Source organism: Pelodiscus sinensis, chromosome 3 (assembly GCF_052426305.1).
Source record: "Pelodiscus sinensis isolate ZL-2025 chromosome 3, ASM5242630v1, whole genome shotgun sequence".
In the NCBI taxonomy this organism is placed as follows: Eukaryota; Metazoa; Chordata; order Testudines; family Trionychidae; genus Pelodiscus; species Pelodiscus sinensis.
Genome location: NC_143054.1, coordinates 113,733,345 through 113,759,769, shown reverse-complemented (window position 1 = coordinate 113,759,769; position 26,425 = coordinate 113,733,345). Strand labels below are relative to the sequence as shown.

General features: G+C 41.4%; 1 protein-coding gene across 17 annotated transcripts in view; it reads right to left on the bottom strand.

Annotated features, from left to right (window-relative positions):
- The window catches only part of ARID1B (AT-rich interaction domain 1B), a 451,067-nt gene that overhangs the window by 326,465 nt on the left and 98,177 nt on the right, over window positions 1-26,425 (bottom strand). For 16 of the 17 annotated variants that reach the window (XM_075924502.2, XM_075924499.2, XM_075924501.2 and 13 more), the window contains exon 3: window positions 17,534-17,680. The exons of the other annotated variant lie outside the window; for it this stretch is intronic. In XM_075924502.2, coding sequence (XP_075780617.2) covers window positions 17,534-17,680 — 147 coding nt within the window. The remainder of the gene's footprint in view (window positions 1-17,533; window positions 17,681-26,425) is intronic. 17 annotated transcript variants of the gene reach the window in all.

The following is a 26,425-nucleotide window of genomic DNA, read 5'->3' as shown; positions in this document are numbered from 1 at the left end:
CTCCTGGTCTTCATAAAATCAAACTAGTAGCTCACTTGTGCTGCAGAGAATAAATACATTCTTGCAGAAGTGTCTGGGTCGAGGAAAGAATCTGGATCATATATGTCTCAAAGGAAATGACTTGTACAACCTAATTCTACAGGGAGCATGCTAGACAGGAGCAGAGATGCTGTCCTGGAATACTAAGCAGATGGCCTGTGGAGGGCAATCCTGTGGATAGACTCTTGCACAAAATCCTGGTCAAGGGGAAAAGGTCCTGATTGATATATTGAACTTGTGTGAATTTGAAGCAATAAAGGGAAAATCTGAAGAAAAAGGGATTGGAATCCTATGGCTTGAGAATCCTATGTTCTTTGGTGAACAGATTAATAAACTGCCTCTAATAAACTCAGAGAGAAGAGGGGATTGTAAATCAGTGGGCTTTCACCATAGATGAAAATGCCCATTGGAGTCTGAGAAGATTGGCCTAGCACCTATCCATTGTCTAGAGTGTAAATAAAACTATAGTCTGTAACATACTGCATGTCAGCTACTAAAGCGGTAACTCCACTTCATCCCTTAAACACACATATACCCAAAGAACTGGGTGGACATTTCTGAGTAAACCTCTTTAAATAAAAAAAAATATACAAATTGAGATAAGAGTAGCAAATACTGTGATAATCAGCACTGAAATTCCTGCCTCAGCTGCACCTTAATAGTCTGATGTCTGAATGATACCAGGAATTCTTTTATGTTAACATATTAACATGCTCGAACATGTCATCAAGCCCCTTAGGCACTCAGGAAGTTACTACAGGTTGAACTTCTCTACTCGAGCACCTTCAGGACCTGATAGGTGCCGAACAAGAGAATTTGCCAAACCACAGGAAGTCAATATTGTCTAGCAGCATTGACAACATTTTCACTGCTTATTAGGCTCTTAGAAGACATTTATGGTACGTTTACACCACGGGACAAAATCAAATTAAGATATGCAACTTCAGCTATATAGCTGAAGTAGAAGTACCTTAACTCAGCTTTTGGTGCTGTCTACACTGCAGGAAGTTGAAGGAACTTCCTTCGACTTCCCTTATTCCTTGTGAAAGCAGGGTTACTGGCATTGATGGGAGTGTCCCCCTCACTTCGAATTAGCTGTCTTAATTAAACCACTAATTCAAACCCTGGAAGACTGACAACAGCAGCTTCGATCTTCCTTTGCAGTGTAGACGTACCCTTAGGAGTAAATGCCTCTGTAGCAATAGATTTATACAAAGGGTGGGGCGATAAAATCCTCCTAGCTCCCAATTCTGTTTGTTTGGACAGAGTAGCATCTTGACAAATAACTGATTTAATAAGCTAGCTGTTTTCCTAGGACATGAACATTTCTTACAGAACTTTCTAGTCCATTTGTTCTAATCTGAGATGGCCTCTATGTCCCCATGCCTCCAGAATCGGTCTAGATTAGCACTGCAGAAATAGTGTAAAGATAAAATTTCCTCTCTGAAGTTTTTGTTTTGTTGCTCTACTTCCTTTAGCCCAATTGTATTCCATGGAGCAAAGAGAGAAACAATAACTGATCTGATCAGAAACACGGCATTTTAGGTTACTCTTTGTCTGTCATACTTTTTAATGTGTGATAAAAGTAGAGAGAAGATGTGTGCAAGTTTGGTACTCACATCAAAACATACTGGGAAGGAATGGGACCTTATTACATGGGCTGGACGCACACCTGCCAAAACCTAATTTATAGACAAAAGGAGAATGGTCTCTTGACTAAATCCAGGGATAAAGCTTTGGAGTATGAATGAAGAGGTGACAAAGCGCTTCAAGGGGAGAGCTTGGAAGTGTAAGCATAATTTGAAAACAAGCTGTCAGAATGTGCTTTTCATTCCAAGTAAACCAACCTACATTTCTTAAAGGCTTCCCAGCCTTTTCCCAAAGCCCTATAAGGTTGCCAGACTGACCACTTTCATTTCACACTTTCATTTTCTCCGCCCACTATTTCCATTTCCTGACCTTTCTTTAACACAGACAAATATCATGCCAATGCAAATTATAACCTACATCTCTACTCTCATTTGTATCAAGTAGTCATCTTAATCTAAGGATTTACTTTCTTTGCATCCTCTCCAAGCTCCACCCTCCAGGAAGTTTTTGGAGGAAACTTTTCCTTTTCTCTATGACATATCTGCGATTTAACGCTAGGCTGCACTATTTCAACAGTTCCAGCTTAAAAAAAATATCACAGTATCTGAATGTGGCAAGATTAAAATCCTATTGCTTCTTTGAGGCTTCTTGCTTCACAAGCAAGTAGTTTGCGCATCTCAGTGCTCCAGATAGCAGAAACCTCTGCCAGCCACCAGCAGAAGAGTCTCTCAGAAGCATAGGGCTTACTCATGTAAATGAGGTCATAGCTATGCCTAAACTTACAGTTAAGCTGAAGCCCGGAAGATAGCTTACAGAATAAAGTAAAAAGCTACACCAAGAGCCGCTGCTCCCTCTAGGCTAATCATACTAAGTTCCAAAGAACAGTACTTCCTCACTAGGAAATATTTTTTCTGCATTTTCTCATTGGCACCTTCCTTAGTTAACTATACAGGAGAGGGAAAACTCACTGTTGTCTTAAAACCACACTGTTGTCTGAAGTACTTCATAAAGGCTCACGAAAAGCTGCAATTGTGTTTTGACCCTACCCTCAAACAAATTCAATGAGCATAAGCCTTGTGGGTCAGAGGCAGCCTATTGGGGTTCTACCTGTGGCCCATGCACCCCCTCTTTGCCCCTTTCCCCATGACTCTTGCGCACTGGGGCACCAGAGCACTGCACCTACTACTCCCCCTCCCTCCCTACACTGTAAATCAGCAGATTTGCAACATTCAGGCTCCGAGGGGGCGGGAGGACAGGGGGGGAGGGGTATGAATCAGCCAATTCATGGCACTCTGAAAGTGCTGGAAGGGAGAGGGAGGGGTAAGTTAAGTGCGGGACGCCAGTGCCCACAGTGTGTGAGAGGCTTAGTGGAAGGCACAGAGAGGGGGATTACAGGCTGCCTGCAGGTGGAAACCAATGGCCCACATGCAGCCCACAGGTGGGTTGCCCACCACTGGATTTCAATCTTGCAGCCCACTGAGAAAAAGGGCCACTCATGCAACCCACTCACTCGTCTTGATTGCCCGTCGCTCCTCTAAGGAAACCAAGTGGAATATAGTTTATCCGCTACTCAGTGAAAAGATAATCACCGAATAAGGCAGTCAGGTTTCCTACAGGACTCATACATACTGTGAAGATACATTAGCTCTGGTAAAGAAGATTCTGTTTACTGCTCTATGCTATCTGATGTAATTTAATTGGCGGTGTGGGAGGTGACTGGCACCTCAGTTTTGGTGCCAATGAAGAAGGTGCATTATCATCATTATCCTTTACAGTGTAACCAATGAAGTCACACAGTTGCATACAATTACTTTATTCCAGCCACCAACCAAGGGGGAAATGTTTCAGGACAGTGAAACAGAGAGCAATTAAATAAAAAAAAATACCCAACTGCAGAAGCATTTTTAATACACTGTAAAAAAAAACATTTTGAAACAGGAAAAGCATCTTGGTTCTTTTAAGCTAACGGTCTATTACAGGAGTAAGTTCTGTAGCCTAAAATGTGCAGGAGGTCAGACTAGATGATTAAGATGATTCCTACTGGCCTTAAAGTCTCCGAGTCTAAGACAGAGGTAGTCAAATCCAGACTGTCTACTTCTGAACGGACCGTGAAATCTTTTTTATTTACTTACTATTGTTATTATTTTTGTATTATTTTCTCTGAGATCTGGATCTTGAATTTACTTTGACCAAGAAATGTGCACTGTGACACAAAAAACAGCAACCCGATTACTTCAGTTTAAAGTGTTCTTCACCATCACCTCTATATTTTCAAACTAAAACATGTAATTTATTTGGGGGAAATATTGTTCCATGTCTTAAAAATACTCGAGTCAAAATACTGACATCTTTACTGACTGTGACCAGGCCATGCCTCTCCCCAGCACCAAAGCCTGTGCTGCCATTCCCAATCTTTTCTCACAGGTTAGTAGCACACCAAAGAAAGAAAGTCTTAACTCAATCCTCATTCCTAGGCTTCAGGGCCAACACTCATGGGGGTTTCTGGCATTCTAGCTCCTAGCAGCTTCCCAGACTCAGTTAGCTTTGTTCCCTTCCCAGAGCAGCAGTCACAAGCTTCCTTGAACCTCTAGCCCAGCGGTTCCCAACCTTTTCCAGATGGGGACCCATTTTGACAATTCAGGAAGATTTGGTGACCCAGGGCGAATCAAAAAATGTGTGAACGGCTCCGTAAGAGCCACCTGAGGAGACATCTGGCGACCCTTTTGAAATGCAATGGTGACCCATATTTGGGTCCTGACCCATAGGTTGGGAAACCCTGCTCTAGCCCCTTGCTCTAGAGGCCCACCACAGGAGCTACACCTCCACTCCAGAGTGTTTTTTCTACTCCAGGACTCAGTCTATTTCAGCTATCTCTGCCAGCTGTTCACTTGCATCTCCTTCTATGTCCTGGTTTAGCCCAGCCCTTTTTGATTAGCTGGATAGGGCTCACCTGTTCTGGTCCTTTTGGAGTTCGGGAGGTACGCCTGCCCATCGCCTGTTCTGGTACCAGGGAGCTGTGCTTACTCTATCCACAGGGAACAGCTATCTTGTGACACTGATCCTCAATGAAGATAAAATAGGTCACAGTGTTTTCATTAAGAAAGGGTAAAAGAATTGTTGGATAATAAGGCAGCAGAAAACCTCCCAATCTTACAAGATGGGAAAGTATGCAAATTTGATTTTGCAAACTCTGCAGTTGCAAATTACTTAATTTTCTTGATTTTCTAGAATACAAACAAAAAGGAGAGAGGATTATTTTGTTTGTTTTGTTTTGAAGGGGGGTTGAGGAAAGAGGACTGGGCAGTCAGGGAGAGGAGAAGGAGGGGAAATGAAAACAGACTACCCGTCATCATTCTCCCAGAGCTTGATCTGTAGAGAACAGCAAGCAGGCCACCCCTCATTCTCTACATCAAAAAACATATGAAAACATTTGGTTAGTCATCTCATACTAATTTATGTAAGCAAATTTGCTTTTGTTATTGGCCTTAATTTGCTGTTCCATTTCAATTGGTGTTGTTTAGTTCTAATTGCAACTGCTGACAAAAGAAAAGAACATTTTGGAAATGGGCTCACAAACACATTCAACTCCACTGCAGCTGGGTTAGTGAGTATACTGGGTGTGGGAGATGAGTATATACGTGATGTATGCTGGCTTATATTCAGGGAGAACATTGCATACAGGTTGTACCTCCCTCAACCACAACTCCCTGGTCCAGCATGAATCATGGATGTTCCTGGACCACAGTCTAGGAACAGGGAGATTTGGCGACAGGGCAAGAATGCCATAGGGGGCACCAGCGACTCAGCTGGGAGCCCTGTGTGTGGGTGGTGGGAGGGAGGAGGGCAGGATGGGCGGCATGGTGGGGAGTTCTGGTCCCAGCGGAGCTCCCTGGCCCCAGTAGCCGCGGAACTGTAGCCTGGCAGCAGCCATGTAACTCTAATCCCAGCGGCAACCAGGGAGCTCTGGCCCCAGTAGTGGAACTCTGGCCCTATTCTGGCTCCAACCCGAGCCCCAGCGGCAGCCAGGGAGCTCTGGCCCAAGGTGCGGATCTCCGGACTCAACCCTCCACCTCCGCTACAGAGTTCCAGCCCCAGCTACGCAGCCAAGCGCCTGCGGAGCTCTGCCTGGGTTGTGCAGCTCTGACAGTGGTGCTTGGGCCCTGGTAATAGCACGGCCAGCAGCATCTAAAGAGCCCGGAGGAGGGGGGGGGTTGAATGAAGCTCAGGCAGCAGTAAGGGTAGGATGGACCACTGCTTGGTGGCAGTATGAGCCATGAGGGAAGGGACTGGGCCAGCAAATCCCCTTCTTCGGGACTAGTTGGGTCCCCAGCGTGACGGACCAGTGAGGTCCAACCTGTTTTAGCAACCAAGAACCTGATTCCAAATTCAGAAAATAAACCTAGAAAGAAATCTTTTCACTCAGTATCTTTAAGAAAAAAAGGAAATAAAGACAGGAAAAAATGTGCATTAAGTCTTACGCCAGGGAAGGTTAGCAAACAAACCCTTAACTGGGGTCTTTGCCTTTGAGGAAATGATGAAAGTTAATTTAAAGAATTTAACAGAATATTATGGAGTTGCAACTGGATATAAGATATAATTTACAAGATTACTAAAAATTTGAAATACACGAATAATGAAGAATTTGAAAGACACATAAAATACAAAAAAATCCCAAAAGATGCAGACACATTGATAAAAAGTTTACTTCTTTATTAATCATTTCATTATTTCATTTTATTAGAATTTTAAAATATTTGTGTTAAATAAGCTTGTTTTAGGATGAAAATAGAAAGAATTATAGCTGTACTCCATAATCAGATAAGTGAATCAGGACAATAAACTAAATTACTATTATATGGGCAAGCAACCTTTCAACATTTACTAGTCTGTTTACTAGGCCCTTCAAATTCTATAAAGTTGCTTCTTAGATATTAATAACACTCTTAACCCCACCTACCCCCAAAAAACCAAAACTGATGTCTACTGCCAGACAAAAAAAGAAGTGAGTGGAAGACAAGAAATGGGAAGGAAGAAGCAGGTTTGACTGGAAATCGCCTTTAAAACAAAATCATTTTTATCAGCCTACATTCCAATAGTTTTATTATCAAGTTAATTAATAGACTCCTGTGCTAATATCTAAATGCTAAGCAATTAACAGCACTGAACTATAAATGGCACTGTCTTTGCTCTTGCAGCAAAATCTTATAAAGCAAATGCAATTCTATCACTTCAGTGATTTAACACAGCCTTTGCAAGGTTAATATGCTCAAGCAGTTGCCGAATAAAGAGCTGTTTTAATTAACCTTCTGTGATTTAAATACTGGAAATCATAGTTTAGAAACTTATAGCAACAAAGCCATAACAACAACAATAATGCTTTGTGGATCAAATCCAAATCACCAACATGATTTGAGAACTTTAATTTCTGACCTTTGAGAAATACATGAGCACACTTTCTTAAAATTTAGGATGATTATATTTTCACTGGATTTTTCAACTTGAAACGAGGTTGTCTTCTAGGTGTAGCATACTAAATGCCTGATAAATGTTCCATACTTTTTTAAAGGCAAGCAATTAACTGCAGTGGCCTGGGCTCCCCGCTTCAGCAGGTACCAGGTGGAGAGATTTTAGTCAAATGAGTTAGGATCATTCATTGCCTGTTGCAGTCTATCTATTTCTATCTCCATAAGCTTAAAGGAAAGAAAGGAACAGCTAGATTTTTTTGGATATTTTCCCTACTGTCTTTTGTTTATTTCTGAGCCAACAAAAGGTCTACTCCAACGAAATGCTCAGCATCAATGCTTCCTAATATTATTTGCTACTTACATGCCAGATGCCTGCAGACCTGAATCAAAATTGGGTTTCCATTGTATTAGTCACAGTACAAGCATGAGAGATAATCCAAAGGCTGTCATTCAATTATAAAAATACCACGTAACTCTTATAATAGCACTTTACATCAGCAGATCTCAAAGCGCTTTACAAAGGAGGGTGGTATCACTACACACATTTTCTGTGGCACAGGAAAAAAAGAATAAATGTTAAAATAAAAAATCACTGGGATACAGGTGTGTGGTGAACAATCCCTGCTAGACAGGTTCTCATTGTGTTCTGATCAGTCTTATCTCAGTCTATCTACCAGAATCTAATCAAGCCCACATCCAGTAATAGATGTCTGGAGAAACGTTATCAGCTACTTTCTCAGAACAGCACAAGCCTTTTAAATTCCTCCTTTCAGATCCCAAGAAGTAATGCCTTGTTTAACTAAGTAAGAATTAATAATTGAACATAGTGAAAGAAAGCATAGCCTGAGAAATCAGCTCTTAACCACAGACAGGGCCCTAAGTCTGAAGATAACCTAGTAGAAGCAAACATAAGTTATTGACTACACCGACACTTCTCATTAACAGTATTTTTTTTAATTAGGGAAGTTAAGTAGGCAAACACACACAAAAGTGTAGCAATTTATAAAGTACCCAGTGCTGCCACTTCCTAGTTTGTGTGGCAAGATAAAAAATATTTTGCCTCATTTAATAATAATAAATAATAATAATACTTCACATTCATGAAATATTTTACACCTTCAAATTGCTATACAGATATTAACTAAAAGACAAAAATCCTACAGCTCAGTTTTGGTTTCATGCTAGTACAAATGGTTTCAGGAAGAATATCGTGGAGTAAATTCCTGGCTGTTTAATCAGTCGGCGTGGCCCTGAAACTTTATTGTTTAGGGCCAAGAAAGGTTTCTCGGATCACAAAAACAGTAGATTGGTTTTACACAATATGCCTTCTGTGAAGTTAAACCTTTGCCACATACCTCCGTTAACGTGTCTGCTATTCCATAATGTTACCACAATCTTTGTCTTTAAGTTTAGATTTGAATCTGCAGAGGGTTCTCTTCACTACTTTAATTTCTTCTTGCTTCTTCCCCTTCAGGTTACTTGATTCTGGAAGATTGCCCATAGAGTCTAACAAGCTAGCACTTGGTATGATGTTACAAGGGAGAAAAATCCCTGCCGTAAAAATGGTGTTGAATGCAGATATGGAGACAAGTGAAACCATACAGGATATACTGAAAATACTATTTAAACAAAATGACTCCTGAGCCAACAGTCACTCAGTCTTTTCCACTAACATGGGAAGATCTAGCACAGCTGAAGTCCAGTAGGCAACCTTAGTTAGTGGAATAAACATACATATTAATACTTATTTGGTGTTAATTACAGCAATCCTCCATGCATATGAAACAGACTTTACAAAAGCAGAAATCAGACTGAAAGACAAAGCAAAGCCTCCACCTGGATAACCATCTAACTGCATGGGGATTTAAACTTAATAGAAAAATGTGTCCTTCTTGAAATCATTACACACTTTTAAGGACATAAAGAGGAAAAAAAGCTTAACTTAATGTCACATATAAGCCTCTAATGCAGAGGTTCTCAAACTCCAATCATCCATGGCCACCTTCCAGGTAGTCTGCAGCTCAAGTTCTGCTCCAGTTCTGCTCCCCACACCGTTCACACTTCCTCCCTCTCCATGGAGCAGGGAGCACATGCTGGTGCTCCAGTCTCCCCGCTCCTTCCTTCCCCCGGCGAGGTTGGAATGCCAGCGCTAGCTTCTCTGGAGTGAAGGGGGGGGGGGGGCAACAGGGAAGCCCTGAGCCTCCCCACTGCATCCGCCTCATGAGGAAGAAGCAGAGCGAAGTGGAGCCAGAAGCAACTCTGTGCGCTGTCGCTCCCTCTCCCCCTTCCCTGTCTGGGGAAACAGCAGTGCACTAACGCACTGCCTGGAGGCTTTCCCTGCTGCTCCCATTGGTCGGAATCCAGCCAATGACAGCAACAGGAGGCCATGCCTGAGACATTATGTCTGGGAGGGTATGAGGTACGAAAGCAAATAAGTGCTCCTCCAGCCCCCTCATGCCCAGACCCCGCACACCTACCGTGCTTCTGCACTGCCCATCACCAACACCCCACGCTCCTGCCCCGTTCCTGCACCCTTTCCCCTAGCCAGATACTCCATCCCCAAGAAACTCCTGCACCCTCCCCCTTAGCCACACAGCCTACCCCCAGCCTGCTCCAACCTCCCTCCTGGCCAGATACCCCACCTCCACCCTTCCTCCTGCCCCCTTCTTCCTTGTCAGACACTGCACCTTCCCTTGCTCTTGCGCCTTCCCCCTAGCCAGACACCCTACTTCCAGACTGCTCCTGCACCCTCACTTCCCATCCAAACCTTGTACCCTCTACCCCCCTGCACCCTACCTCCTGCCCAGACACACACCATCCCACTCACTGGCAGCTCTGTCCCGCACACTGAACCCCTCATTTTTGTCCCCACTCCAGAGCCAGAGCTGGTGGATTCCGACAAAATCCACTAACTCCAAAAGAGTAAATCCAGCCCATGGGAAGTCCTGAACTTCAGTTATATAAGGCTTTGTCTACACTGCAGAGCTTTTGCGCACGAAGCTTTTTGCGGAAGATATATTCCGCAAAAACTTCTTCCACAAAAGCACATCCACACATCAAAAGCACATGGCACGGACGCTTTTGCACAAGAAAGTTCTGATGGCCATTAACAGAATGGCCATCAGAGCACCTGTGCTTTTTCTGATAGGCTCTTTTTGCACAAGAAACCTCTGTGGAGCATCCACACATGCCTTTTTCCGCAAGAGCTGTAATGCAAAAAGGAGTTATTCCTTGTAGGGAGAGGAATAACTCTACCGGCAAAAAGCCCTCTGTCCTGTCGATTTACTGTATTTTTTTTTTCGCGCAAAAATGCACTTGAGGTGTGGACGTTCCACCTGTTTTTGCACAAAAATGACAGATTTTGCACAAAAGCCTTGTAGCGTAGTCATAGCCTAAGTGTATACATTTAGAGGGGTTCCCTAGCCTTGCCATAAATAAAGAAAACATTGAAATCTTTTGTATTGGACATAAATTAATATTTTACTTTATCTAAAATGAAATTTGATAAACTAACATGAGAAAGTTAATCACTTAATCTGTTTAATAATTTAATATTTCCTTTCTTACTGGCTAAATTAAACTGTTCTCCCTAGCTGCAGCACTAGCAAAATGACTCAGGCATAACAGTGAATATCCATTAGCAACTGGTGGTCCACAGAAAGGTTTCCATTGAACCAGGTGGGCCACAGGCCAAAAAGTTTGAGAACCACTGCCTTAAAAGAATTATTATCTGAATGTCCCTACACTAAAATTAAACAAACATATGTTTTGTAGGATTTTTTTTTTAACAAAATCTATTTTAAGTATAACCTCAACATTTCATAACAGCAGTACTACACTTCAGGCATTGTGGTTGTTCTAAATACCTGCACTCAACATGCAAGCAAAGCCATGAAGGTTTTGTGGTTAACACCACACCAAATATCAAATAAAATCATACACATTGTAGCTGATGATTTTACACACATACATTCAGAGTGAAAAGGGCAATGGTTTAAACTGATTTTATGATGATTTCAAGCCACATAGTACATGTAAAGCCCACAGTATAGAAAAAAAAATCTCAACCAAAACTGCACAACTCCAGTACAAAAGACTAGAAACTTATGTGCTAACTCTGGGTAAATTAAAAAAATGAGGATTTTCTTTTAAAAAAAACAATTATGATGAAGTGTATAAATATTTTATCTTTACTTATTTGGGATGAGTTACATAATTCAATCAGTGCTTTGACACTTCTGAGTAATGCAATTCATGGCAACAAAACCTTTCTACTATAGCATTGTGGGCAACATGGGCAATATTCTTTGTGCCCAATTTGCACAGATTTTAAGAATAAATGAGTGCCCTTTTTCAATATATTACACAAATCTGAAAATTAGACTATTTGGGTTCTCATGCATGAGGTCAATGCTGAAAATTTGGATTGGAAAAACATCATAAAAGAGTATTTAAAATGTGTAGAAAAAAACAATTTTTGTTTAAATTTAAAAATGTGTATGAAAAAAATTATGCGGTTAGATTTTGTAATTTCTTCCTTTTTTAAAATACAGACTAATGTAAAACCTGATTATCACCTTAAGAACTTTGAATCATAATAGTCACATGTGCAAAATGCAAGCTACACAGTCCACCTTATGATTTACTTTGTCTAAAGCGCCTCACAAGAATAATGTACATTTTCCACTTTTTTCTTTTCAATATTAAGAGTCAGTGGGAGAAAAAGGATAAATTTACTACTATTCGATTTAGAAATTCATACACAAAAATCTGAAAGGGCAGGGGACTGAACTTGATGACCTCTTGAGGTCCCTTCCAGTTCTAGTATTCTATGCCAAAATGTGGCATCAGATATACCAACAAATATACAATAAAACTGTTGTTTTAACTGAAATAAGGGTGAATCTATCATTGATTCAAGGATCCATTTCCCTCTATCAAATGATAATATCCGCTAATTCATAACAATATTGGTCTAAACCTCAAAGACGTGATCTTTTCAATAGACACGTACTACATAAAGAAGAATATATATATAATGAAGTCTGTTGAAAAAGTTAAATGTAAACCATAGTAATCAGAACTATACATCTCACTACCTTAACAAAATAAGGTTTAATTGCTAGTAGAGATGTTAAATTTAGATTAACTAATCGAATAGTCAATGGAGTTTGCATCAACTATTCGATTAGTCTATAAATGGGGACTCCCTCTGGCCCTGTGCTCCCTGTGATGCCTCAGCTTTTAAAATGTACAAGAGCCCCACTGGGATTCTTCTACATTTCAAAGCAGAAAAGCAGCAGAAGCAGCTTGAGCGGAGACTGCTTCAGTCCCTGCCTGCACCGTTTCCTGCTATACCTCTACCTCCCCTATCCCAGCAGAGACCGTGCTGGGGGGAACCAGCTTTTAAGCCAGCTCCCCCAGCACCAGCTCCTGCTTCTCCTCCCCCTGCCAATCTCTGTTAATTACATGGCATTCTTGAGCAAAATATCACTTTTATTCATTGCAAATGATTTCATGCTGCAAAAACAGCTCAGTAGCTATTCACTTTTATGCCATTTCAAAATGAAAAACACAGCCAAGAATAACAGTTATATTGGTTTAGTGTATTCCCCTCCCTCTTCCCCCTACCCCCTTTTTAAAACATACTGAAGGTAAAAATAGGCCTTCCATGTGCCAACTGGCAATATCCAATATAAATGAACCTGTTAGCTACAATAAAATTCAGTTAAAACAAAACACTTCTTCTCTCTCGAAAGAGTGTGCAAGTGTGTAGACATACCCTAAGGTGCCATAGGACTACATTTTTTTAAAATAGTCTAGAACAGACTCTAGGAATAACTGGTTTTGTTGCAGCTCCATGAAGAATGTCACCATGTGGCCAGACATTTTCTTGTCGAGTCCCTTCTGCTCTGACTGACAATAGAGAGAACGGCTTCTGAACATGAACCCCCATCCAAATATCAGGTCATAAATGGCCAATCTCTTGAGTGAATAGATGTGGAGAGGGTCAGAGGTTCATGGGAGCCAGGTTGATATGCAGAAAGTCCGAAAACCAAAACTGTCTCAGCCAGCTGCACATGATGAGATTGACCTGATCTCTGCTGTAGCAAATATTTCATAGTATCAGTGGGATGGAAGGAGAAGCAAACCTGATTTGGTCTGTCCAAAACAACAAAAGGGCATTACTGACTCTCAGCAATACAAGGACAATTCCTTGTTTGTCTGGGTGATGAACTGGTCCCAGGAAGGCATTCTGTTCTTGGTGAAGATCCCATTCAGGATGGGATTGTGTCTCTCACATTTGTGGTCTGTACAGAAGTGCCTGTTCAGATTGTTCACCACAGAGTTCTGTATATTCAATTGGTAAGTTGCTGAGAACTACTCATACATTAAAAAGAAAAAGAAAAAGAAAAAGAAAAAGAAAAAGAAAAAGAAAAAGAAAAAGGAAAGGATGTTGCTCAACTCTGTTTATGTAGCAAATAGACATATTGCCTGACATTATCTGGGAACAGCAGGACCAAATGAGTGGAAGGAATGTATAGCAGGCTAACATACTGCTCTCAGTTCTAGAAGGCTGATATGTATTCCGAAACAAAAAACAGGACTATGTAGCACTTTAAAGACTAACAAGATGGTTTATTAGGTGATGAGCTTTCGTGGGCCAGATCCACTTCCTCAGATCAAATAGTGGAAGAAAATTGTCACAACCATATATACCAAAGGATACAATTAAAAAAATGAACACATATGAAAAGGACAAAGCAAATTTCAGAACAGAAGAGGAATTGGGGGGGGAAGGTAAATGTCGGTGAGTTAATTATATTAGAGGTGATAATTGGAGAAGCTATCTTTGTAATGGGTAAGATAATTAGATCCTTTATTCAGACTCAGGTGTAAAGTGTCGAGTTTTAGCATGAATGACAGTTCAGAGGATTCTCTTTCAAGTGCAGTCTTAAAAGGCTTTTGAAGCAGGATGCCCGAAATTAAGTCGTTGAGACAATGTCCTTTCTGGTTGAAATGGCAAGAAACTGTTTTTTCTTTGTGATACTGTCTAATATCTGTTTTGTGGGCATTGATCCTTTGGCAAAGATTTGAGACGTTTGTCCAACGTACATAGCAGACGGACACTTTCGGCACATGATAGCATAAATTATATTTCTGGATGCGCAGGAATATGTGTTCTTGATCTTATAACTCACTTGGTTAGGTCCAATAATGGTATCAGCAGAGTGAATATGTGGACAAAGCTGGCAACGGGGTTTGTTGCAAGGGAATGTGCCAGGGTTGGTATTAGTGTGGTATGTCCTGTGGTTGTTGGTAAGAATCATCTTGAGGTTAGGTGGTTGTCTATAGGAGACTATGGGTCTGTCTCCTAGATCCTCTTGGAGTTTAGTATCCTGTTCCAGTATAGGCTGTCGTTTATTGATAATGTGTTGGACAGGTTTAAGTTGGGGGCTGTAAGTGATGACAAGTGGTGTTCTATTGTTGGTTTTCTTGGATCTGTCTTGAAGTAGATGGTTTCTAGGTATTCGTCTGGTTCTTTCAATTTGCTTTTTTATTTTTCCGGGTGGGCATCCTGGCCTTTAGAAGTCCAAATGCCCTGTATGGCACATTGTAGATGCGAGTCCCCCATCGTAAGAGGGATGTGTCAGTGACAATGATCAAGTCAGGAGTGGGTGTAAGGAAAGGAACATCCACGTAGACTTGTTCCATGAAGATCCAAACAGGAAAAAGCTGTGACCTTGGTGGGAATTGCTATCCTGACAGTCACCATGTCTCCATATAAAGGGTAAGCAGACAGAAGTCAGGCTTTTACACAACAGAAGTGGAATCTGGAAAATGGTGTACCATAAGTACAATAGACCACGAGACCTGGTAGGAAAAGACACACCTGGACTGTGGTCCAAGGTTTAAGGTTGACTTTTCTTACCAAGTTGTTTGTGGCCTGGAATCTTTACAGAGAGAAGTAAGACTTTGCTGCAGTCTAGTCTTGGATTGCTCTTATAAAGTCTATGGTCTTTGTGGGAGTCACAGTGGACTTTTGTTTGATTACACAGATTCCCAAGGAAGACAACACACAGAATATGAATAGACGTGCCTGCCAACTGAAGCTCCTTGATGGATATGACCATTAGGAGTCAGCTATCCAGTTATGGAAAGACAACATAGATAAAACCACTGATAAAACATGGAGTGCTGTAGTAAGTCTCAAAAGAAGCACTCTGCTGGTGGTGCACTTGTCCTACCAGGAATCTGAGAAGCCTTCAATGGGACAGGTGAATATCCACATGAAAGTAAGCATTTTTTAGGCCAAGAGCCTCAAACCAGAAGCCCTGTCATCCACAGAGGCATAATTCCAGTTTAAGTGCCTTTTCTCTCTGGGTACGTCTACACTGAGAGGTTTTTCCGGGATACCAGAGGTCCTCCTGGAAAAACTCCACCGTGTCCAAAGAACGCGTTTGCTCTTCCGCTTTTATTTTGCAGAAGAGCAAACGCACTCTGTCGGGGATCCCTGTATTCCTCATTCTATGAGGGCTAAGGGCTCTGCCGAAAGAGAAGGCTTTTCCACCATTTGACCCAGTCTAGACTTGGCTAAATGGCAGAAAAGCCTCTTCTGGAAAAGTGATCAGAAAAAGCTACACAAATTGTGGAGTGCAATTTGCTAACTTTTTCCAAAAAACAAAACAAAAAAACAACAAACAAATGAACAAAAAAACCTTATAGTGTAGTCCTAGCCTCTATTCTTCTGTGTAGTCTCCTTACTTTGCTGAGGTATATAAAAACAATGCTCAAAATTACACAGCACGGTACAGAGTGCCAGGGATTATCAAAAGTTACATAATCAAGTGGTAACAATTCAACACAGAATCAGGTGTCCAGCAGCTGCAAACTGATTTATTCTGTCAGTTGGCTTGGAAATACATGGACATGCAGAGCTATGGGCCTTTACTGGCAGTGCTCTTATTAACTTCAAACCACACAACACCATGAGCGATATTACTACGACTCTACTTACTAACTGACTTAACAGATTCAAAAGCCCCCTCCTACCTCTTCCAGGTTCCAAAATCATGTATTTTATGTCAGTGAAAATAGAGAGAAACAGGAAAATTAAATTTGAAAGACAGAACTACAATTTCATATTTGAAATCACAGTTACATGTTTAAAGTAACCTTAATGATGCAGGATTGCAGCTGCTTACAACTACACAACTGGTATGTCAAAGAAATATATTTCATAAACGATGCATTGTTTTCATTAAAATTAATTTATTTCCAATTAAATTTGTTTTAATATTCTGTTTTAATAAAACAGGACAATATTTTTGCCTTACTTTAAAATCCCGAGTATAGAGGACAACAACAGTAGAGCTACATATGGTTTCTTTTGTTAGTTTGTTTTACAGTGTATTTTTATCAACAGCAAATGTTTCTCCCCTGCACCAGTATTATCCTGGTATGCTAAGTAACTGTGCCTCAGGGATCATTCACCAGTGAACTGCAGAGAGTGATGATGCTGCACAGTTCTTCCAGTGGCACCTAGTCTTTAGCAGCTCAATTTAGTTAGATCCCTGAGGATACAGGATATATTTTGGTTTCATTTTCCTCAAGTCTTCCTTCCTCTCTCAGGCAGGCAGTTCCCCCGGTGGTTAACACTGCTAGGACTATATTTGGAACTGAAGTCTACAAGTACAGCTACGGAAACTCAGGGCACTCAAGGTCTCTTCAGCCCAGGATGCTTCACATAGGCATTCCTCAAGTTCTAGCATATTAAGCCACCCTTTATTGCTCCTGACCTTATTTTAAAACAAGACTATCTTTTCTAAAAAAATATTGAGCCAATAAATGCTGCTGTGTTTGTAGCAGCTTCGATGAAAATAAACATTTCCTATGGGTGCCATGGGCGAGTGTAAATAGAAACCAGTAACTGGCATGGAAATCGGTTTATTTAGCACCACTAAAGGGACGTGCGGAATGAGGAATGTGAAGTGCTATTTGAAATGTATTTTCTTTCCCACTAGCTCCCCCAAAGAAGTGGCTCCATCTATTCTTCAGTTAAAACCAACAGTGATTGCATCAATAGGTGGAGCATGAACAGAGCATCTTACAAAGAACTTTCAAACAAGACATGTGGACATCCATGCCCCACCCTTACATAAATCAGTGAAGTATATTATTTATTTTTATAAAAGGGGGGATAGTTGAAAGGAAACAAAACTGGCTTGATTCTAAATTCAGACAAATAGCAAGCAAAGATTCAAACAGGCATACCAGTCTACACCAACACTTTCCATGCACACTGCAGCCTGGTTTTGAGTTTACAGTTAATGGGAGGATAGGGGTTTGTTTGTTTTTTAAATCTTCCATCTTCTAAATGCTGTTTTTTTTAAATTAGAGCAATATCATAGTTATGAGCAGTGGATGACTCTGCTTACCTGCTGAGTCTGGTACCTCTGTTGGGCCTGTGACAGATACTGGGCCTGGGGTGGCAAATGCTGAGGTTGTGGCTGCTGGTTGTAATATGGCTGTTGGCCTTGTTGGCAATAGCCACTTATGCCTTGCTGACCATACTGAGGCGGCATCTGTTAGAAGAACCAAGCAAAGCAGATATGAGAGTCAGAAGATGAAATCATACACAACCAAGCAAGGTTATAGTCACACGGTAACCTAAATAGAGGAGGAGTCCTAACCTACAAACCTGTCTCAATATTACCAATCTTTTTAATGTGCAATTAATAGAGGTGCTCAGATCCATTTGCAAATATCACTTTTATACCCAAGATATTTGGCAAATAACTCTTCAAATGGATACTTTTTTTTTTTCAACAAGAATTTTTGAGGAGATCAGCTATCACAATTTACTAATGTATATTCTGTTGTAAACAGTGCTTTTTTTGTTTTAAAAAAAAGGGTTCTTGTACTTGAGGGGAAAAGTTGTTGAGCTCTGACTGGAGGTGCTAGTATTGCGTCTGGAGGTGCCGGTACCATCACAAAAAAACCACTGGTTGTAACTATCACAATTCTGTAACTTTAGTCTCAAAATAAATAAATAAAATCAGCAAGTTTTATAGGAAACATCCTTTCTGACCAGGCACAAGGCTAATCTATTGCAGGAATTGTTCTGATTAGCTGATCAAGTAGAATTATGAAAAAACACAATTCTAAGATGCACTTCAAAAGAGTAATGCCATTTTATACAATGAAATTAAGTGCACTTGAACTTCTCTACTCCAGGTGTCCCTACTTCTAGAACATCCATGGTTCAGACCCTGGCAGGAGGGAGGAGGAAGTAGCTCTGAGTACTGCTTTCATCTCCTGACCCCAAATGGGGGAACAGCAACGCACCAAAGGGGTTCACCAGAGGCTTTTCTCCACTATTCCCATAGTAGCAGGAGAGCGGAACCACGTGTACTCCCATACCTAACATGCACTCTCCCTTCCTTCCTCCCAGACCCCGCCCCAGTGGCTTTCCATGATCTGCAAACTTCCTTAAACTGGCATACTGTTTCCCAGGGTTGCCGGATTAAAGAGGTTCAAGGGTAACAAGTTCTAATGTTTGTGATGCCGTTGCTAACACTTTCAAGGCTGAATTGGCACATGCGGCACCTCTGGCTTTTTTTTTTCTTGTTTCTGATATAAAGGGAAATGCTTAAATGCTCCCATTTTTTTCAGTCTCCCTCCCCGTCCCAAGATACATCTTTTGAAAAGCAGAGCTTCAGGCAACAATATATAAACTAGGGAAGTTAAATTTAGATGAATCAACTAATTGAATAGTCAATGGAATTTCCTACTCGATTAGTCAATAAGGGTGCCTCCATCTTTGAAATGTTCAAGAGCCCTGTGGGACTCTTGTACATTTCAAAAGCAAAGTGTGCAGGAAGCATGGGACTCAAGCAGTCCTCCACTAGCCTCGTGGCTCCACGCAGCACTTCTGCTTCTGAAATGTAGCAAGAGCCCCGCTCCTCGCTCCACCCACATATATAGTGCTGGGAGAACCAGCTTTTAAGCCAGCTCCTCCCCAACATGAGCTCCTACTCTCCCCCTTGCTGCCTCTCTGATTAGAGGCAGCAAGGGGGAAGGAAGCAACTAATCGAGTCACTAGTCAACTAGTCACTTACATGCCTACTATAAACATATACCAGCAACTTTGTCAGAGGTGGTATAATAAACAAAATAATGCACATAACAAACCACACCTAAGCAGACTTTGTTATAAATTAAATCAAATCATGTAACCTTCCCTTAACTCAGGCTTGTGGGGCTCAGGCTAAAGGGCTGTTTAATTATGGTGTAGACATTCAGGTTTTGGCTGCAGGATCCTATCTCCTTTGCAGACTCCTACCACCTGGGCTCCAGCTCAAACCTGAATATCTACTTGCAAATAAACTAACCCCTAACCTGAGCCTAATGAATCCAAGTCCGCTGGCATGAACCATCCACAGGATTTTATTTGCAATATAGACATGTCCAGCATTCACACACAGCAAACCTATGCAAACCCAGGATCTTATTTATGTCATATTTGTCCTTCCACTTCTAACTATTCTCACACACCGTGATATCCCAACACAGAGACTGGGTGCTCTTCCGATCAAGGACCACCATAAATTCTGATAAAACACCTAGTAGGGATGTAAAATCCCATTTACTCAGTTAACAAGTCAAACCTTACAGTTAACCGGTTAGCTGCTTAAACAGGATCCCTCAGGCCAACGGCTTACCGGTAACACCACTAACACCTAGTACCATATTTGTTGCTATTTAAACAAAACAATCATGAGAATTAATTCTTCTATCTAATAGATAGGTATCACAATGTACAACTTGTGGACAAATGCTTATTAAGCAGCATATACAAAAACTTAATTAAAATCTCCACAGAGCAAAACAATGCCAAAGCCAATTACTTACTCTGCTTGCCGTGAACGACCTGAGCATCAACTTTCTTTCTAGCAAAGCCTCCACATTTCACTCTTAAACCCACATTCTTTGTGCCTTCACAACTCAGGAGATCAAAATTCAGAAAGCTTTTCTCCGCCTATGTTAGCACATGAATTCTTGGGAAGGTGCAGGGAGAACAGATCAGCACTTTAATCTGTTTCTAGGAGAGCACAGACATTGTAATAATTATACTATGACCCCTTTTATCTGGCTTGCACAGTACAAATAGCATTATTTTTTGGAGGAGTGTGATTGACCATCAGTTATTAAACTGCTTTGGCTGCTAAGAAAGAAAGGATGAGAATAAAAGAGAAACCAAATTGACAGCTAGAATGAAGAGGTGGGAGAAATCCAATTAAACCAATAACTCAGCCCATAATCTTTCATCCTTGCTTGAATAAGAGGTCTTGTGACAGATGTTCTTTGTCCAGGCAATACCTTGATAGTAATGGAAGTTTCAGTGATTTTTGTGTGCACAATCCATAGCTGAAATCAAAGTGTTAGGTGAAGGGATATTAAATAGCAGTATGGCTATTATTTATAAAATAAAATGTGACAGAATTGGATTTCTCAAGCCACTCCAATCTAGGGTGGAAGAGTCTTGTTACTGCCCCATCATAAAGACCTACCCACAGAGACAGTGGGTTCTGCCTGAACATCTCATCCTCTCTAGAAACTTGAGTCCAAGCAGAGAGAGTGGGAAGTGTCCTGGTAAGACTGGGCACTGTTCCACTCTTGGATTTTATACAACGGCCCGATTTTGGTGTTCGATGGAGAGAAGAAGACACTGATTGGTAGTCTTGTCTTCAGAGGAGTCTATATCTTTACTGGCTGAACAAACTGGTTTCAAAATGGCTGGGCAGTTTGGTTATTACTAACTGGGACATTTTCTGCCTTCTCTAGGAAGACTTTTTGGTTAATAAATCAAGACAATTGGCTGCTATCAGATATCTCTGAAGCAAGAGACAATCTGAATGTTGAAGACAAGGCTGTAGTAAGCAAGAGAGGGATGCCGCTGACTGATCCAATAGCTAAGAAACAGTGAAAGCAACCAACCAAAAATATTCTATTTTACTAATCATGGGGGTGCCAGAATTACATATGTATGTCATTTAATATAATATACTGAAGAGGATTGCCAGGAAAATTGTGTTTATGTGCAATTATTTCACACTGCAAATAGGAAAAGTTTATTTCCTTGGCTAACAAAATATTCATTCTTTTTTTACGGTGACCCCTAATAGTCACAGTTACAATTAAGATTTTCAAAAAAAGTCTCCAGTATAAACCTCTGATTTTACTGGTAACTGAAACATTAATTCTTTTACACTGAAATTTCCAATGTTAATTTCTGCCAATAGGATTTTTTTTTTGCTAAAAGTTTGAGTAATAGCCCTCTTACTATTTTTGAGTAAGCATAAAACTGTACTTTGCCCATTGCAAAAATAAAGAACAAAATAATTCTAACTACATTGGTTTTATTAGTTACTGACTGAATAAATAATATTTGAAAACTGAGAATCAATACAAGCACAGTCTTTTCACAGAGAATGGATGCCTTCATTTGCTTTACAAATAAATAAATAATTTTAAAAGGTCATTCACAACTGGGAGCCAAAAACTTTTAGGAACCTGCTCAGTGGGAATCTACAAAGTAAGATTCCAACACAGCTTAGTGAAGTTCAGTCTCTTTTGTGACTTCACAGCACCCAACTCATGCCTGCAGATACAGGTACTGGCTTCATAAAGGCTGCAAATACTTCACATTGAAGAACAAACTAAAATCCTAAAAATAATTATAAATAAAAATTCTGTCTTGACATCAGTGGCATGTGAAACAAATCACAGACTTCATGATTATAAATTGTGTTTAAATTTTTTAATGTACAGGCAGTCCCCGAGTTACGCGGATCCGACTTATATCGGATCCGTACTTACGAAGGGGCTTTTCTCGCCCCGGAGGATGCGGGCGGCGGGACCGCCCAGACACGCCGCGGTCCCACCGCCCGCGTCCTCCGGGGTGAGAAAAGCTCCTCTGCATCTCCCTGGTCTGCTGGGGGGGGAGGGGGTCCCAGCAGACCAGGGAGACGTGGAGGACCCGGGCGGCGGCACCGCGGCGCGTCTCGGTCTCGCCGCCCGCGTCTCCATGGTCTGCTAGGGGGCGGGGGGCGCAGCTAGTGCGCCCCCCCCAGCAGACCAGGCTTTTCTCGCGGACACCTGTGGTAGAGCAGCTGGGGCGCTGCCGGGTTGGTCCCCGTAGCGCCGAGGTGCGACGCTGCGGGGACCTACCCAGCAGCGCCCCAGCTGCTCTGTCCCAGGCGTCCAGATTCAGCCGCTGCTGAAACTGATCAGCGGCTGATTCCAGGAAGCCCGGGGCAGAGAAACTCTGCCTCGGGCTTCCTGTAGTCAGCCGCTGGTCAGTTTCAGCAGCGGCTGAATCTGGACGCCAGTTCCGACTTAAGTACAAATTCAACTTAAGTACAAACCTACAGTCCCTATCTTGTACGTAACCCGGGGACTGCCTGTATACTGCAATATTCTGCAAGTTCTAATCTAATCAAAGTTTACCTTTGTTATTATGAAGATAAACTGTAATCAATATGCATCTGTATTTCTAGCCCAGCCAAATAACATACTGTCTTCAAATAAACAGTAGCTCCACAGGTGGGAATTTACCACTCCTTTAACTTTGAACTTGAAAGTCTTATTAGGAAACTTCAACATCTGACCAGATGATATACATCAGCACAACAGAATAAGGATAAAAAGAAGGCCTATTATACTGGTATGCCAGAACTCTGCTTACACAAGTGGGTGATAAAGAATGGAGTCTTGACTGTACAGGTGTTCATCCTGCTTCCCAAAATAGTGTTCAGAAGCGTAGTGCCAATGTGTCAGAGGAATATGCTGCACTGGACATATACATGCTATAATTCCTCCCTGCCACAATGCAATGCTCCCTACTCTTGTCTAAATCACAACATCCTGATCTAATGCATTTTTAGTGCAGATAAATTTTATCTTTTAAAAGAAACTGGAAAAATTAGATGCAAAAAAAAAAATAATTAAGGTTGAAATTTAAAAAGCCCCAGTCAAGAGACACGTGCCACATTAACTGAGCCAATTTGCACATATATAGTACCGTCTTTTCTTGATTTATGTTGTAAAATGTATTCCATAAAATACAGAGGATGTGAAATGTGACTGAGTTAAAGTGGATACTAGAACCTTAGCATTGTTTTCTGATTTTGCAGTTGTGCTAACTTCATATCACATTAGATATTTTTGCATGTAACTGTAGTATGGAATGATACTTATATTATATGTATTGGCATATTTTTGATGTAGTGAGATTATGAATACGTTTGCTATTCTTCATGGTGAGAGCCAAGTAAATAAAGACTACTACTATTACAAAACACTTAATCATGTCTACAAAAAGGTAATCTTTCTCCTTCTAAAAAGCACATTTTTCAAGAATTGATAAAAACTACCTCTTCTATAAATGCTAAATAAATCTATGTCACTTAAGAATAAGAAGTTACTTACCTTACAGTAACTTGAGTTTTTCTAGCTGTTTTGACGTGATGGCTAGTCCACCACAAGATGTATTGTTAACTGGAAAAAGCAAAGCAGTGTGTGCAGCAGCTCATGCTTCCAAAATAATGACACACAAGTCTTAACTGTAAAGCAGAACCTCCGCATGGAATTGGAAACAGGGAAGGAAATGGAGCATCCATAACGAAAAAACCATCTTGAAGAACTCAAGTTACTGTAAAGTAAGTAACCTCTCCTTCTTCCTTTGTGTATGTCTCTATAGGTACTCCAATGTAGAAGATTTCCAAGCAGTAACTTAACAAGGAGGTGGATACTTAGGAGGCAAGTCCAAGATGATTCAGAGGGCTGCATCAGCAGAGGTGGTATCATCCCTGGAATCTGGAATGATGGCATAATGCTGGGGCAAAGTATGACTGGAAGACCAAGTTGTAGTCCTACAGATTTTTGCTAATGGAAAAGCTTTCAGCAAAGAAGAGATATCAACTGAATCCTTGTGAAGTGAACTGTCACAGTGCATTACAGCAATTCATAATAGATTACCTGCAATCTGAAACCCACTTTGACAGTCTTTGAGTGGAAATAGGGCTGTGACTTCTTCCTCACTCCAAATTATACAAATAATCCATGAGAGGTCCTGAAGGTGTTAGTCTTCCCCAGGTTAATAGGTGATGGCTCTTCTGACATCTAGTGTATGCAGGATGGTTACCTCTTTGCATGCATGAGATTTTTGGTTGAACACTGGTAGATGGATTTCTTGATTAATACTGTATTATGTTCTGAAGAGGCCCAAAGGAGGAACTGAGGATGAGAACACAGTATAACCTTATCTTTATAGAAGGTAGTAAATGGTGGGTCTGTCCTAAGGGTACAAAGCTCTCCCAATTATTTATCCAAAGTGATGGATATAAGGAATGAAGTTTTGAGAGAGATGTGACCACTGGTTCAAAGGGGAGTTTCCTCAGGGCATTAAGAGTCAAATTAAGGTCCCACTGAAGGAGGGGTCAGGTGTTGAGTTCCTTACACCCTTTAAAAAAATCTGGCCATAACAGAGTGGGAAAAACCTGAGATGCTCTTGATGGTTAAGTGTCTCCGACTGAGCTCACTGACAGACCGTAAACCTTTACAACCAGTAGGCAATCTAAGATTTTGGCAAACAGAACTTCTGATGTTTGAGAAGAGTGAAGAGAATACCAGAAATGTAAGCATTTCTACTTCTGAAAGTAAGTTTTGTGAGGACTAGGTTTCCTGCTAGATAGGAGAATTGACTGGACTTACCTGAACAGATTAGCTACATGCTTAAGAACCACTAAGAACCATAGTTTCGAATTCAAGAAGTAGTGGTTGGGATGAATCAGTGTCCCAGAGTTTGTGACAGGAGAGCTGTAGGAGATTTGAGCACCATTCCTGTCTTGTCTAGGATGTCTATGAAAATAATCTTAGCTCTTTCTTGTGGCAGTATGAGAGTTTTCTTGAGAAAAAGAGGTAAAGGTAGGTAAGCAGACAGCAAGGTGTGGGGCCAGAGCATTTCCCAATAAATTACAGCCATATTCCTTGAAGCAGAAAAGGCAACATTTTGTTTTGAATGTGGTGGAAAAGAGGTGTGTTTCTGGGAGACACCAAATCTGGCCGATATTATGAAGATAGAATTGTTAAGCTCCCATTTGTGTTCCTGAAGGATGCTTCTGTTGAGGGAGTCTTGAGGCCTGGAAGAAACTGCTGAGATTTCTATTTGCTGGGAAATGCTCCAGTTCTACTGTTTTGTGACTCTGTACAGGCTGAGATCTTGCTCCGCTGTGTCAGTTGATATAATACTTTACAGCCCTATTGTTCAGTGTGGCCCTGTAGGGTTCAATGAAGTGCTGACAAACTGGCCTAAGTTCCAGGATGCTGAAGTGGAGCGTGACTTCTTATGCAGATCACTTACCCTGGGTTGGGGAAGACAAAAACCAGCACACAGGCCAGATGTGGTTCCCCAGAGTTAGCCCCTAACGGGCTGCTCCTGGTATATTCACCTGTGCCTCTGCAGGTAAGAGTGACTTCAGCTCCCCTTGGCCATGGATCACCATTCCTGGCCAATGGGAGCTGTGGGAAGCAGTATCTTGGTCCACGGTGCTTCCCACAGCTCCCACTGGCTAGGAATGGCAATTCGCAGCCAAAGGGAGCTGTCACAGCCTGCCCCTACAGAGGCAGAGGTAAATATAGTGGTAGTGGCCTGCCAGGGGCCTGGGATGTTGAGACTGTTCAGAGGGAGAAGTGGACTCCACTGGGGCTTGTGAGCATTCCATTAGAAGGTTTTCATCTAGCCTGTCTTTTCTAGACCTGCTTTTAACCCCATGAAGCTCTCACACTTTCCCCAGAATGTGCATGTCTCCAAGGCAGTAAAGGCAGCTTGAATGCCCTTTACTGGAGAGAAGGCCAACCAGGACTTAAGGTATAACCTAGAGTGCTAATAGACCAAAACTGGGGTCCTAAAATCTAAACATTATTAGAACTAAAAGAAAAAGTAAAATAAAATAACTAAACTCATAATCAATTGTACGTGTAAGGAAAGCGGGAAGCTGAGAACAGCAGACACACAATTGCTCCATTTCAAGCTGCAGGCCAGGGCTGGCCGTACCATGAGACGAACTGAGGCGGCCGCCCCAGGTGCCAGACTGTGGGGGGGCACCACTAGGACCCAGAGTGTAGAAAATTGTGTCTGCTGCTGGTGCATATGGTATCTTTCTGCTCTAGATGCACAGAGATGGAGGAGTGCAGTGCTGGAGGAAGGAGGGCACAAGAGACATAACAGGCAGGCAGAAAAGGTGGCATGGGGGCGTCATTTGACA